Raw genomic sequence first — 15,457 nt, 5'->3', positions numbered from 1 at the left:
CACTGGCCCCAATTGCTCCACGCTGTCAGTAGGTGTGAGCAGGGCCAGTGCCGTCAGCATATGGGAGCGGCGGCGGTGGCAGGATTGGGGCTGCCCGCAGACAGGGGACCGGGGGCCGCAGCAGGAGGGACCAGGTGGGGGTGTAGTAGATGGGCCGAGACCTGCCCCTGTGCCGACAGCAGCCTTGTGGCCCACAGTTCCTTTCCAGGTGCACAAATTTATGCACTGGGGCTCTAGTTAATAAATAATACAAGGAATTAACTATTTCCCATACTCACAACTGTAAACCTACTTTTGTCCCACCATGTGTAAATAAAATAGAAAGTACTATATAAAATATAGACAGATATCCATTTATATTCATAACTTTACTAGGTTAATTTTGGACTTAATAAAACCTCTGAAAATAATTGTTAAAAGGGACTTTCTGAGACTAAAAGAAGTGATAGATGTCTCAATTTCTGTTCACTAGGTCACAGAAAATAACAAACTAAAACCAAACAGTCACCTTAGACCGAAGGAGCTAAAAAAGATCTTGGTCTTCACTTACACTCTAATTTTAAGTTGAAAAGAGTAGTCCTGAGAAGTTAAGGTACTAGGCAATATCACACAGCTGGATACCAGCAAGGTCAGAACTAGAATCTGAATGCTCTGAACAATCAAGTATTCTGGGAAAGGTATTAGAGTATGCTGGTAATACACAGTGTTCCAAACGAAGCCTATGGAATATAGGTGACAAAACTATCATACCAGTAATCTGAAATTGAGTCAAAACACAGGACCTATTTTACTGGCTGGTTGATCTCACGTTATTTATCTACATCTCAGCCTCCTCATATATAAAATAGAAATATAATCAATTATAATCTCAGAAAGTTGTTGAGAGACTAAGTAAAATATTACCTGCACGATAAGCTTTCTAAAATAGCTTTTTGTTATGATTATTACTCATTCAACAACACTATCCCATCTTCACTAATAAAAAACACATATCTTCAAAGTTCCTTGTCCCTTGAACTAGAAGCTTACACTTTTACTGATTTGGAGGGAAGTTAGCTGAACACACCACAGTGTAGTTAAGATCAATATCTCCCCACACTCACTCAAACCACATGCATACTGACCTATTAATAGTACAAGAATTCTTCATCACACAGACTAGTGATAGAGTGATGTTCAAACTGAATTTTAAATTCAGTTAGGAAGGATTCATGTTTGCATTTTCAAAAAGGCAGATTCCTCATGCTAAAATAAACTCTACTGCAACTGGCCTAACTCTCTCCTGAAAGGCGCACCAAGTTCAGTTGCTTTTACTTTCCTTTCTGCCTTACATTTTTCCACAAATTTAACAAGCAGGTGCCACAGACCTATCTAAGTTTGGAAGCTCTGCATTTGTTATCCAGCAACTGATATATATCCTTAAAATTATTAAACCACATATATTCTTGGCTAGCTCAATCTGAATGCAAGTATTCCCTCATTCACCAAATATTTCCGAGCACCTACTGTGTGAGAGGCACAGTTCTCAGCACCAGGGACACAACAGAGAACAATAAACACCCCTGTTCCCAGGGAGCTTACCTTCTAGAGCAGCGGTTCTCAACCTGTGGGTCGCGACCCCTTTGGCGGTCGAATGACCCTTTCACAGGGGTCACCTAAGACCATCCTGCATATCAGGTATTTACATTACGATTCATGACAGTAGCAACATTAAAGTTACGAAGCAGCAACGAAAATAATTTTATGGTTGGGTCACAACATGAGGAACTGTATTTAAAGGGCCAGAAGGTTGAGAACCACTGTTCTAGTGGGACAGGGGAGACTGGCAAGAAACAAGTTTCTATCTAGTACATTGTGTTTGCACAATACACATTTGGAATGCAGGAACAGCCAGTTTTATTAAGCGCTTTGCTAAAAGGGGACCTAGACTTCATATTTTAAGTTGTGGATCCTAGCCTCCCTTTGGGCAAGGCCCAGGCACAGAAGGAAGACAGGCTTTGTACTCATGCACATCCACACAGATCAGATCTCTAGCTAGAGATGATACCGTACCACCTCCTAGACTGCCAGCAGCACCCCCTGCTCCTCATATTGCATAGCGTCAAGAACATCATAGAAACAAGCACACTATTTGTTGTCTGAAAATAGGATGGTCAGTGAAAGGAACCCTGGAAGGGCGGTCAAGAAACCCATTTCCTTTTCTGCCAGAGACTGGCTATGCAACCTCGGGCCGTTTGCAGACCTACGTAAATCCTGGTGTCCCCGCCAGCATGCTGATCCTCCAATACTCTGACACTGGGCTAGTCTAAGCCCTTAAGCCTCAGTGTCATCTGTTTAAGAAGGCCATTGGAATGACACTGCTTGGCAAACTGTCGGGTACTCCACCAACAGAAGCTATTTAAATAAGTACATGGATCCAAGCGTGCTACTTGCTTTATAGGAACATCAGGAAGGTTAAGAAGAACATATAAAATGCCTTAAGCTCTCTGTAAAGAAAGAGTACTAGAGCTCATAATTTCTACGATTACTATTCTTTCCAGTTATATGTCCTTGCATTTTCAAATTCTTCAACCAAAATAATCCATACATAGCAGGACACATAGTCAGAAAATAAGAACAGAATCCTAATTAGAATAGTAACTGAAATAAGCTTGCTTAAAAAACCAGAAAGTCAATATCCAGCTCCCTTCCCTGAACCTCTCACTGCCTAAGTCGCTGCAAATACCAGGTCACAGCAGGACCTGAGGCACACCGTGACCAGCCAGGCTGTGAATGGAGCCCAAAGCCTGCGCCAGCACAGCAGCCATCCTTTCTTTCCATGAAACACAGAAGCTCCCTTCACAATACAAACTGTAAAGTACCTGTGGGCAAAATCCTCAAAAATGAAGACAAACTGATCTACTCACCAGAAAACAGAATATTTAGGGGGCATCAGGAAGGCTTTCTCTTCTGCTTTTTTGACAAGCCGGCTAAGAAAATTCACACCTTGACCTTCGTCCCCCTGGATCGAGTACAGATTACACACTGCAACTCTCTGAGGAAAGTTTTGGCTTGGTGGTAAAAAACAGCAAGAGCTTGGCATAAGCGCTGGGTCAAGTCCAATGAAAACAGAGAGGGTATACAGATTTGCGTTGATGAATGCCAGCTAAATCCCTCTTTACAGACATAAAACAACTACCACGAGCAGCTGTTACTAAGGCAAAGTCAAAACAACTCCAATTTTTGTTTGACTGTAAGTTTTGAGGCCCTTCCCCCTTAAAGTAGAGCAATAATTTCATGAACTGTTTGCAGTGCACTAATTCCACACAAGTCAGGTCCTAAGCCCTGCAGACTGTCATCACCAGTGGAAATACTCAGTCGCGGGCACCTAACAGCCACGCTCGCCAAACTGATGATACCTTGGCCACAGGGCCCTGGGTGTGCTACCACTGCTGCAGTGCTAGAGTTCTCTAAGAGGAAGTGGGGGGAGGGATCAAGGGAAAGTACCTTCTAACTATCACATTCCTTTCACTGGCTCCAAAGCCATCAAATATACTATTGCTGAAGTGATAAACCAGACTAACCAGTCAAATCAAAGGCAATAAAAATGTTCTCATTAAAAACAAATAACTCCTAAGTGCACATTTTAAACATTTAATTCCCAAATGACTTTACCTATTCGATTGTGCAAAAAGATTTTTTTTAAAAAAGGAAAATTCTAGGAAAGATAAAATAAAGAATGTGAGGTAATGCCGGTGTCTGCACTATCTTGACTTCTGCAAGGAGGCTGCAACAGTACCTACCAGTAAGACTCTTCTTATTCTCAACCCATTAGTCAGACCTAGCTTAAAGGAATATTACTTAGGATACAAAGAACTTTGCCCACCAAAACAAAAAAATACATAAACGATATCCAGTGGAGAATACGGGGCAGTGAGAAGGGACTATCCCTTTGTTTGAATGCTGTAAAGCAACTCTTTTAACAATAGCAAAACATTTGCCTTCATTTAAAAGTTTGAGTTGCGTGTGATTTCCTGCAACTAAAAACCTCTTTCTGAACTACAAAGAGGCCACAAAACATCACATTTTCCCCTCCCAGCTTCCCCCTTCAAAAACCCACAAGATGGTGATTAACAAACAGCCTCTTGTCTTCAGGCATAGTTTTAGAAGCCACAAGGAAAAGATGAAAGTTAAATGGAAGAGCAAGTTTATAAACAAATGAGAAATAGGTTGCCCAGGGAGGAAGCAAATGAGATCTTGATAAGCAAACAGCTCTTTGCCCCATTTGTGGGGAAACTCCATGTCAAAGAAAGTATTGCCTGCCTTCTTATCCACTAAAAACAGTCTGGATGGAGTCCAGGCCCAACTTTCTACCTCTGTGTAGACAGAGCTGCAAAGAATGCCTATCAACCCAGGAGTTCTGGGTATGAGCCTAAAGTTCAGTGACTCAAGGACAAACCCAAGGACTCTCCGAGCCTTCCAGAGGCTCTCCATTCCTGAAATGAACAGAGGCTGAATCTCCACCCTGCACAGACCCATCTCCTAGACCAGTGATGGCGAACCTTTAGAGCTCCGCGTGTCAGCATTTTGAAAAACCCTAACTTAACTCTGATGCCGTGTCACATATAGAAATTTTTTGATATTTGCAACCATAGTAAAACAAAGATGTATATTTTTGATATTTACTTTATATATTTAAATGCCACTTAACAAAGAAAAATCAACCAAAAAAATGAGTTCGCGTGTCACCTCTGACACGCGTGTCATAGGTTCACCATCACTGTCCTAGACAGTGGTCGGCAAACTGCGGCTCGCGAGCCACATGCGGCTCTTTGGCCCCTTGAGTGTGGCTCTTCCACAAAATACCGTGTGCAGGCACGCATGTACAGTGCGATTGAAACTTCGTGCCCCATGTGCAGAAATCGGTATTTTGTGGAAGAGCCGCCAAAGAGCCGCATGTGGCTCAAGAGCTGCAGTTTGCCAACCACTGTGACCTAGGAGAAATCCTCCCAGGTCAATTAATTCATCCTAAATCCTGAATCTACTACCTAATAACTATATCATCTTATACAGATCTGATCCAGTATAATCATCCTTTGACTGGACATAATCCCTTTCTTAGAAGCATTGTGAGAATTAAAGAAGTTTGGCAATGTGCCCCATCAGTGGTAAGCATGTGCTAGATATATAATAAACATTCACTTCCATTAAAAGGAAATTCCAATTCCACTCCACAATTACTGCTGTAGGTGAAACATGTTCAGATATCCTATGAGAACTCAAGAATGAGAAAATTAAGAACCCAACACGCAAGAAAAAAGGGTGGGGGGGGGGGAACCTATGACATCCTGAAAACACTCCTAATTATGCACATACCCTAACAGGTAAAATTTCCTCCACCAGATCAGCTTCTTTTGAAGATTCTGTGATAAATAAAACGACAGGTCACTGGGTCCTGCCCAAGGCACTGCCACTTGGTATCAACTGTCCTAATGCTAGATCCTCTCTCAGTTTTGTAAGAAATATAACAAAATCTACATATATCTAGACTTACCAAACAGGGCAGAAGTTGTCTCCCTACCCCCAAAAATGTCCAATTCAAAGCAGCAGGGAGAAAAAAAAATACCAATAACATCCATTTGGCTACTATTAATTGTGGAATATTATTGAAGTACTAGAGGCCCGGTGCATGAAATTCATGCACAGGTAGGGTCCCTAGGCCTGGCCGGCGATCAGGGCCCATCTGTGGGGCGAACAGCGGGGTGATGGGGGGGGGGGGGGCTGGCACCCGCCTTGGCTGGCCTGGGGCCTGTGGGCTGGGGGCAGCTCCTACAATAAGCGTCTGCCCCCTGGTGGTCAGTGCATGTTATACCAACCCATCATTCCGCCATTCAATTGATTTGCATAATAGGCTTTTATTATTGAAGTATGAATAATCTTAAATTAGAAAAAGTGGCTTTAAACCTTAATGAAAAACAAATAAAAATGCAAATAATCCCACATCATACATGTGCATGATCACCTAATGGTACCTGGAGTTTTTTTGCAGTTATCAAAATTTCACTTATAGTCTCTCTTTGGGATTTTCCAGTCTAGTAGAGTCCACCCACTCACTGTTCAGCCCCTCTAGATTATTTACCAGTGTTTATACAGCAAAAATAAGTTCCCTCAGCAAAATTTTTATTGTTTTATTAAGTACCTTCAGATAGAACACCTGAGCTCTATTAGTTCACTTCCATTATTATACAAGACTTAATCACATCCTTTTCTAAAAGTCATTGTGTAAAACACATCTTTGCCTATATTCTCAAACACCTACTCCTGCAAATCTAACCATAAACAATCTAAGACAGGAGATGTACAAGAAATCAGTAATGCTCAAAAGAAAAGTTTTCTTATGGGAAATCTAGTCTAAACAGAACTTTAAACAAACTGACTTCCAGTGCAAGCACTGGAATAAATTTACTGCACCCTAGAATCAAGCACACTCAAAGCTGCAATGTCATGCCAGTCATATATTACTTCAACCTCAATAAATCTCTTTCTACTCTCTAAATCCTCAGCTGCTTTCTAAAATAGTTCACGAAAAAGCACCAACCTAATTAACAACAGCTTCCTCTGCAACTGTGGCCTTGATTTCACTTATTTACACATTAACTGGAGCCACTTTTTGGCCAATCCAGTCTATTCCCTTTACCATGCCGAGCCTTTTATCTGCCCTGGACAGCATTTTCTCCAGCAGATGAAGTAGATGCCGATTGATTTGCTGTCGAGCATGGTAAATTAATAGCAACAAATTGCTGAGGGCCCGTCTCCCTGCTCCACCATGCTTCGGCAGTTTTGCTTTATTTGCTCCATGATGGGCAGCAGTCGGCCTCTTCAAGTCAATTTCTTCTTAACAACCTGCAATACTTTTCAATGGTGAAAATAGAGCTGTTCCTTGTAAGTCAGAAATCAATATCCTATTGCCCTTAGAAAATGCTAAACAAGCAGTATTGGCAATCCACTTGGTACTAGAGGGTATCAGATATAATGCAAATCCATACTGCTTCCCTCCTTGTAGTTATTACAGTTTGCTAAAAGGTTCCTAATGTCATTTATCATCATTTACCATCGACCAGAGAGGCTACGATTATGATATCCTATCAGTTGGCAAGGCCCTTTCATTTCTATTCAATTAATATTTTAGCAGCACTCAAATGGTTGCGGCCCAAATCTCATAATAAAAGTTACATGGCTTGGAGTGAAACAGGAGTTTCCTTGCTCGGATTTTTTAAAAATAGTAATTTTATGTATATATACATATACATGCATACACACATGCATTTACACACACACGCATATATAAATATGTAGTACTTTTTTAGGTTCTAAGTGTTATAGATTTCTAAAATGTTCTAATTTCTAAAATTCAAATACTAAGCTAAATTTTTTTAGAAGCAAAGAGAGAATCAGACTACAGAATATTAACTATGAGGAAGCCACGAGATGCTCTCAAAAGTTCATCTCCATTTCCAGTTCCTAGAGGATGAATGCACATACTACCTATTTTGCCTAATGTGCATCCAATATTCACTTTTTAAAGTCGTAACTGCTGCTGTCAGATTAAATCAGGGCAGTCTTCTTTAATTACAGCATTACAGGTGAAGGTTGGGAACAAGTAGCATTTAGCAATGTTATCAACTGCGTGCATCACCCTGTTCTGCCCACGGCCACTGACCCATTTAGAAGCCACACTGTGTTTATAAAAAGGAACAATCAGCAAAATATGTAACAACTAAACGATGGGTAAAATACCCTATCCACAAACAAAACACAGAAACTCCACACTTAGGAAAATCCTTAGGGAATAAACACCAATGTTCTCTCATTATTAAAAGTCCCACTATGAAGACATCACAATAAAACATGTGCCATTTCTAACCATGACCCATTTGTCACCTTCACTTTCATACTAACTTAAGATAGTGGCGAAGCATTAACTCACATTACAGCCTAGGATACTCCTCCCTAACTTTTCTGGGGTTTTTCCCCAGCTTCCTCTGCTCAGCTCTATCAATCCTACTAAAGATTACGAGAAATTAGATTCATATTTTATGCTCTAATTCCATATCATGTCACCGAGTTCCCCTTTTAAAAAAAAATTCAACTAATTCTACCAGACTAATGCTATTTACTCAGTTACCAAAATTTAAATTAATTATGTTCTCAAACATAATTGTTAAAAATTGGCAACATTATGCAGGCTTAATTAAGATTAAATCCAATTTACTAAATGTACTTTAATTGGTACTAATTACATTAGCTTTCATTTCAGAATGACAAATTCCCCATAGGTTTCACTTTATAGTCCTCTATCAGAATCAACACAGGGTGACTGACAATGAGCATCATACAGAAAGGGGAGGGGCCATAATACCAGACCCCCAACCCTGTTTGTCACTGCTGTGTGCTTTTATCCTTTTATCAATTTGCTAAGTCACAGAGTCATGACTCCATCACAGCCATCATTTTCTGTTCCAATGAAAAATTTCTCTAAAAATAAATACTCTGTGGCTGGCAGCAGCCAAGAAGAACAGGAGCGCTAACCAAAAAAATACACAAAGGTTTCAAATATCAGGGCCACCGATTACTAGGTGCTTCCAAGGACTCCGGGGACTCCAGCTCTTGAACCCTTCAGAGACACAAATCTAATAAGTGAATAGGCCTAACGCGATCTTGAGGACTAGGCCCAATTATGCCGCAGGGCAACTTCCCTGCATTATTGCTGCTTTCCATTACGAGGGTATCCAACGAGTGCACCTGGAAGAGAGGCCAAGAGGAACCCAGGCTGTCTGCCTAGGAAAACAAATAAAGACAGATATGCCTCTGTGCTTAAGGGGGAAAAGAAAGAAAATATAATAAGTAGGTGGTTTGCAGGGCTGTCTGTATTTCATAATGTGATAAACTGCCCTCAGGATTCTTGATATGATTGAATTTAAAAGCAAGAGAAAAAAAGGGAAAATGTACTCCATTCTCAATTTTAAATAGATGGCATTTGAGGCCAGCTGGGGAAGAAAATGACAGAATTACAAAGGTATAAAATGTGCAAAATTAAGGGATCTCCCATACAGCACCCCGCCCCCCCCCCCCGCCCCACCACCACCACCAAAAAAATACATACAGCCAAATACTATCAACTCTGTGCATCCTGTAAATGGTACAGAAAGACCTGGAGGCTAACTGGCTATGGTAAATAAGATACAGGAGGATAAAATAAAGGGACATTAATCATCTGGTCCAATCTTTAAAAAGGCACCAATTAATCTTGGATGGTGGGGTGAGGACAAAAAAAAAGACAAGTTGTATACAAGATTCAGACCTAAAATGACATGTAATGAGGATAATTAACAAATAGTATCCCTCATGTAATTTATTCCTGTAAGGTAGCGCTACGGGGAGTCCATCCATAAGCTTCATGGGTTTTGTTTAAGCAGGAGATATTTACATTACTAATCTAAACAGAAATGGCAAAGATGCCAAAATAAGAATCTAATTTTAACATGGAGCAAACTATATTATAATGTTAATATTGACATAACCAAATAGCATATAAAGTAAAAAAGGTACCTGAAATAAAAACTCCTCAGTGTAAGGAACAACTCATTTTCCCCCCCAACTTTTTCAAATACTGCCTATCTGATCACTTTTATTATCTAACAGTCATCTTTTAAAACTCTGCCGAGTATATTGAGTATATGGTAATTAACTACATCCAAAAAGGAATCCATAAGTAATAAAAGCCTAATAATGTGTGATCATTTCATATTTTTTAAACCTAGAAGGCAGTGACATCCACCCGGAATATAATAAGGGATGAAAAGCATTAAGTTTCCCTCGTCTTATCCCAGCAGGTAAACACATACACACCTAACTCTGAAATGGTTGAGACACAGACCTGAAGCACTTTCACTAGGCGATCACTAAAAACAAATGTCTCCTAGAGGAATTATTATTGCCAAACAATGTTTTTTATGTATAAGCTGTTTTTCTATCCAGGAAATGTAAGCCATTTTATACACACACACACACACACACACACACACACACACACACACACAGACTGTTTGAATCACACTTCTCAATGCTTTCTGACTAATGATTATCTTTTTTCTTTTCCTTTTTTGGCCGTACTAATTAATAGGTTTCAAGACCCAGTGTGGAACCTTATCACATCCTCCTTCAGCCGCATTTATGTGTTACAAATTTTGGAAGTAACAAGAGGTAAGATCCAACTAAATAGCCTCAGGGGGACCAGTACAAAGATTTTACGTCAATTTCTTTCGTAGCCCCACAGATTTCATTTTGATCCTCCCAGCTCACCCTCTATCCATTCTTTCACATCAAGCCAATGAGGCTCCACACAAATTAGTTTTCCTTTTTTAATATTTTCCAAGAAAAACTCTTAACAAGTTTGCAATGCCCGAAATACATAAAATTAACTCTTTCAAATGAAAAATAAAACCTATTTTAAAATTTAGCATCCTACTTTCGAAAGGGTACAAAGTTGAATATGCAGCAGACATTTTAAATCACATTTTTAAATGACTAAAATTAAAATAATACATACAAAAATGGGAAAACCATACCTGAAAAAATAGCATTCACACCAGTAGCCTTTTAAAATATTGTAGTTACAAAAATGTGCATAATAACACTACAAAACATACAAGTTTCTTTCCAAAATGCCATTTAAAATGGTTATAAAGAAATAAATAACTCACCTGCTTATGCATTTCTATATTCAATCCATAGGACATCTCATAATACTGTCAAAGAAGGAAAAGCAATTAACTTTATGTCTTTCATCAAATGATCTCCCTTGTTTGTTCAGAATGCCCCCCACGTATGTTTAAAACAAACATAAAAGCCTCACCTAAACCAAAATATCCATCCCTATGCTGTTAAATGAGGAGAAACATTCTACCACTATCTTCAGCCTAATAAACTAGGCGCCACCCGAAAACAGGGACTCCAAGAGACTAACTCACAAAACTCAGACCAAGTTCAAACAGAGCATTCTAAACAGCTCTGGTTGTCTTTATACATCACAAGCAGGTGAATGAACAAGGTCTGATGAAAATCTGGTGCCACGGAGTCTCTAATTCCTAGGCACAGCAGGCAAGTTAATGGCAAATATGTGTCTCAGACACATGCAGATGCTTTGAAAGAACTGTTCAAATAGGTGATGCTACTTCACAGTTCAGTTTCTCAGACGGGTGCACTGCTAATATTCATACGTTAAAAGGAATAAGGCTTGACAGGAAATGAATGAGTTACTCTGGATCCTTTATGAACAAGCATAAAAATATGCTTGGTAATACTTTTGAAAAAGCAGATCTGATTTTTCTGAACATGTGGTATGACTGGCATTATAGAAATTTGGTTATACAGAAGACAACACTCCTCAAACCAATGTAACACTATGGAAATTGAAAACCGCACAACACACACACGTAACATAGAGTGGGGAAAATTTAAAAAGGTATCTGGTGTCTTTTGTTATCCATCATTCTTAAAAAGAAATAAAACATTAAAATTTTAACAGTTTCCAGAAAAACTGGTTAACATTGTTTGGGGCAAAAGCAATAAAACAACAAAGAAAACCACTAACAAAAACATTTTGCTTGTGACTCTAAACAAAACATAAATGAGGTGGGGTGTTGTTGTTTTTTCCTAATCTGTAAAAACAAAGCACAGAAAAATTATACCCGTGCAGGTGAACTTTTTGAAATTTCAAATCAAAGCTGGTTGTCAGAGGCAAGTTGTAATGTCCTGGGATGACAGCTTGCTGCTAATGGTCACAATCCCACAACCTCAACTGCACTGACACTGAGACTGCGGTCTATCCTGCATCCCCTAGCAAGGCGAAGGTATTCTTGCTTTCGGTATCCCAAACGATGAGACACTACGAATCTATGACACAGTTTTCTTACCATGACATAATGCCGCTGCATCTCGGTCTTCTCACTGGCCAGTTTCTCACATTCTAGCTTCAGGCTGTTCAAGACATAAGGAAATCTAAGTACAACACAGATTTTGACTTACTTCCTTTAAATGTAAAGACACATTCTCTCCTCTAAATCATCACCTACAAAACACCAGTCAACTATCTTAAATACCACCCTCATTATTCAAGGTGAGGCAGGAGAGAAAAGGGATGATTGGAAACAGCCTGGACTTGCCCGTTCAATGAGAATCAACTGTGGGGTTTTTGTTTTAAGAAAAACAAACAAAAACGCTCCAGCCAATTTAATTCCAGAACCTCATCCAGACTTGAATATTCACTAAATTCACTTAATAAAGAACAAGAAAAGAAACATCAATATCTATCTATCCAAGCACAAATAAGTCCCCCAAAATGTCACAAGGGAATTTTTTCTTTAGGGTTCCACGCTGAGATTAATGAAAATATGAATCAAGCCATCCCTTATGAATGATGTCTTTTTTTTTTCCCTCCAAAACAGAGACAAGTTGAATACCACCACCCAGGGGGCAAAGTGTGGATTGGGTTCAGTGACTTGTTTTGGTTCTTGCATTTATAAAATAAGAATTACACGTCACTCAGAAGCCAGTGAAAGAAAAATATTTCAAAAGCACTCTAAGCCTACTCATCGTTCCTAAAACAATGAAAAAAATTTTCTTTTTTTCAGCTTAAAAGTAATGAAATCGCTCACTTGTGACTTCCCAGAGCTCGCGGCTCATGGTATTTCAGTGAAATGGCAGAAAGAAGTGAGAAGGAATCAAGCCCGGAGTAATAAAGAACCAAGGAAGTCAAAAGGCCCCAGAATCTTCCCAACCTTCCATTCTCCTGGCCCCAATAAATCAATATCGAAAGTTTAGCCTCAGCGTTTTCCAAGTCTCTCCAGTTTCAATTGTTCTGCCTCTCTTTTTTTTTTTTTTTAATTTACGGGAGGAGAAGGGAGGAAATGCTTAATTTCTTTACACCTGCCTAAGAGAAAGAGGCCCTGACATGCCCTTTCTGCCCACAAGGAAAAATTACAGTAATGCATTTGTAGTTGGGGGGTGGGGGGGCCGATGGGGGGTGTTTGTGTGTATATGTGGGGGAGGGGGAGACAAGAGCTAAGCAAACAGGAGGATCAGCTAAAGTAAATATCATTACCTGTGATATTGAGCCTGTAAAAACTGAAACTCTTCCTTAATCCGATCACAGGACTCGGATATTGTAAATTTAAAGGGTTGAGCAGGCTGATGCGGTGCCTAAAGAACAACAATAAAATATTTAATTAGCCCACATCACAGGCGAGGCGGGGAGATGGAGAAAACACACCACGCGGCGCTGGGGGGGGGGGGGCACCGCGCAGGCAGGCAAAGAGCGATGAGAACTCTCCTCCCGCCACCCCCCCTTCGCCGCACAGCCCCGCAGGAGCTGGTTCCGGGTGGCCCCGGGCCCCCGCGTCAGCCTACCCACCCCGGACGCCGCGGGTGGGAGACCCCGCTCCCCTCCCTCGCCAACGGCGTGCGCCCAGGGGCCGGCGCACCCAGACACCCCGTCTCCCCACCCGGAATCGAAACTGGCCCGTCGGGGGGACCCGCGCCATGGCGTCGGGCCGCAGCCAGGTCTCGGGAGGGCGGGACGAGGCCACCACCCTCTCCGGCTGGACGGCCAGCTGCCTCGCTCGCTAGTCCCCGGGGCCCAAAGCGTTAGGGGCCGGTGCCCCGCACTCCCGAGCCGCCGCCGGACCAGCCGCGCCGCCGCCGCCGCCGAGGGCGCCCTCCCCGCCCCGGCGCGGAGTCGCGCCTCCTTCATCGCTCGCCCCCCCACCCCCCTCCTCCAAGACGCGGCGCTGGGACGACGAACGGCTCCGCACAGCTTCCAGGGGCTTCAAAGACAACAATAAGAAAATGGCTACAACTCAATCGCCTCTCTGCACCCCCTCTTCGAGAGTGCCCCCGCGCGGGGGGTGGGGGTGAGGAGCGGCGGGCGGCCCCCCGAGCGGGACGCAGGGTCCGAGCCGCCCTCCACGCCCCGCGACCCAAGACGCAACTCCGCGCTCGGGGGGCGACGCGGGGAATCGCACGCCCGGGCCCGGCGAGCCCGCGCCCCCGCCGCCCGCACTCACCGGGTGTCTGGTCTGCGGGTACATCTTGCTCAGGTCGCGAATCATCCAAACCGATTTAGTGGGCTGCGCTGGGCAGAGGCGCGCGGCTCATTGGGTTGAATGGCCCGGGGGAGGAGGCGGCGGCGGCGGCCGGCCGGGTCCGAGGGGCGGCTCGGGCGGTCCCGACCCCCGCCGGGTCTCGCGCGATGCGGGCAGCAGGAACGTCCGGCCGAGGCGACGACTGGGTGCGGGCGGGCCGCCGGGCCGCTCCGCATTCCCCGCGGGCGTCACTGGCCCGCCGCGGGCATTGTCCGGCGCGCGTCTCTCGCGGCCACGCTCCGACGTTCGCTCCGCCGAGCCCGGCGCCGCAGCCGCGCCGCTCCCCCGGCCGGGAAAGTGCGGGCTTCGCGCCCCAGTGCCCGCCGGCAGCGACGCCCGCCGGCTCGCTCGCTCCGCGTCCCACTCCAAACTTTTTTTTTATTTGTCTTTTAATTGGTTGTTATTCCTTCGAATGAATGATCGCTCTCTTCTTTCCTAAAAGCAAACACAAACTCCTTTGGTTCGGAAGAGGTCTCGGCGGTGCTTTCTGGTTTCTCTGGAGATTTTTTTTTTCACTTCACAGCAACGATCTTTTAAAGGCACCTTTTAGCTTCTTTTGCCACATCTCATTTCCTTATTTTTCTTCCTTCCTGTTTTCTTGTCTTCTTTTTTTTTAACCCCAAATTGAAGGGATTATAAAAATAAGAGTGAAACGCTTGCGGCTTTTTAAAAAATTCTCTCCCCTTTGAAACTCTGCGAACACCACCTCAAAATAATATACAAGTGTGTGAGAGAGGGGGAAGACAGCAGCCAACAGCCCAAACACCCGCTCAGAACAGCTCTAACAACACGCTCTGTGTAGGTGACTTCTATGACCAAATTTAGCATCAGCTAATCATTAACATTCTGATACATATTCACAACCGGCCGCGGAGGGACCGCGGGGCATCCCGGGAGATGTAGTGCGCCCCTGGCGACTACAGCTGAGGATTCGGCCAGATTGACTACAATCACCGGCCCGCCACGCGACCGCTCTGGGGCGCTCTCCTAGCGCCCCGCCCACCTTCGGCGCAGTAAGCGTCTCCAGCAACCAATCAGAGATGGCTGAACATTAATCGCCGTTCTGTGTTACTGCCCATCATTTCACTGCTGACAAATGGCGAGCCAGGGGGGTGGAGCCGGCCGAGCTGGAACCCACGTGGGGGCCGGGCGTCGTCCGTAGTTGGGACCAATGAACAGAACGAAATGGGGCTGGCGTAGGCGGGGCGGAGTTGGCCTGCCCTAGGCGGAGCTGCGCCCAGGCTGACGTTCCTTAGCGCGAGCGTTCGAACCCGGCA

The 15,457-nt window shown here is 43.3% G+C and overlaps 1 protein-coding gene across 15 annotated transcripts in view; it reads right to left on the bottom strand.

Annotated features, from left to right (window-relative positions):
* The window catches only part of TLE4 (TLE family member 4, transcriptional corepressor), a 146,977-nt gene extending 131,981 nt beyond the window's left edge, over positions 1-14,996 (bottom strand). For 7 of the 15 annotated variants that reach the window (XM_059656981.1, XM_059656982.1, XM_059656993.1 and 4 more), the window contains exons 1-4: positions 14,103-14,994; positions 13,142-13,239; positions 11,955-12,018; positions 10,743-10,787 (exon numbers count right to left, since the gene is read on the bottom strand). In XM_059656981.1, coding sequence (XP_059512964.1) covers positions 10,743-10,787; positions 11,955-12,018; positions 13,142-13,239; positions 14,103-14,147 — 252 coding nt within the window. In that variant the 5' untranslated portion in view covers positions 14,148-14,994. Of the gene's footprint in view, positions 1-10,742; positions 10,788-11,954; positions 12,019-13,141; positions 13,240-13,541; positions 13,752-14,102 lie in introns of those variants that run through there. The other 8 variants (XM_059656983.1, XM_059656991.1, XM_059656988.1 and 5 more) reach the window with 5 other exon arrangements.
* Between the last annotated feature and the right edge of the window lie 461 nt (positions 14,997-15,457).

Source organism: Myotis daubentonii, chromosome 11, assembly GCF_963259705.1.
Source record: "Myotis daubentonii chromosome 11, mMyoDau2.1, whole genome shotgun sequence".
Classification (NCBI taxonomy): Eukaryota; Metazoa; Chordata; class Mammalia; order Chiroptera; family Vespertilionidae; genus Myotis; species Myotis daubentonii.
This window is presented reverse-complemented; position numbering and strand designations above follow the sequence as displayed.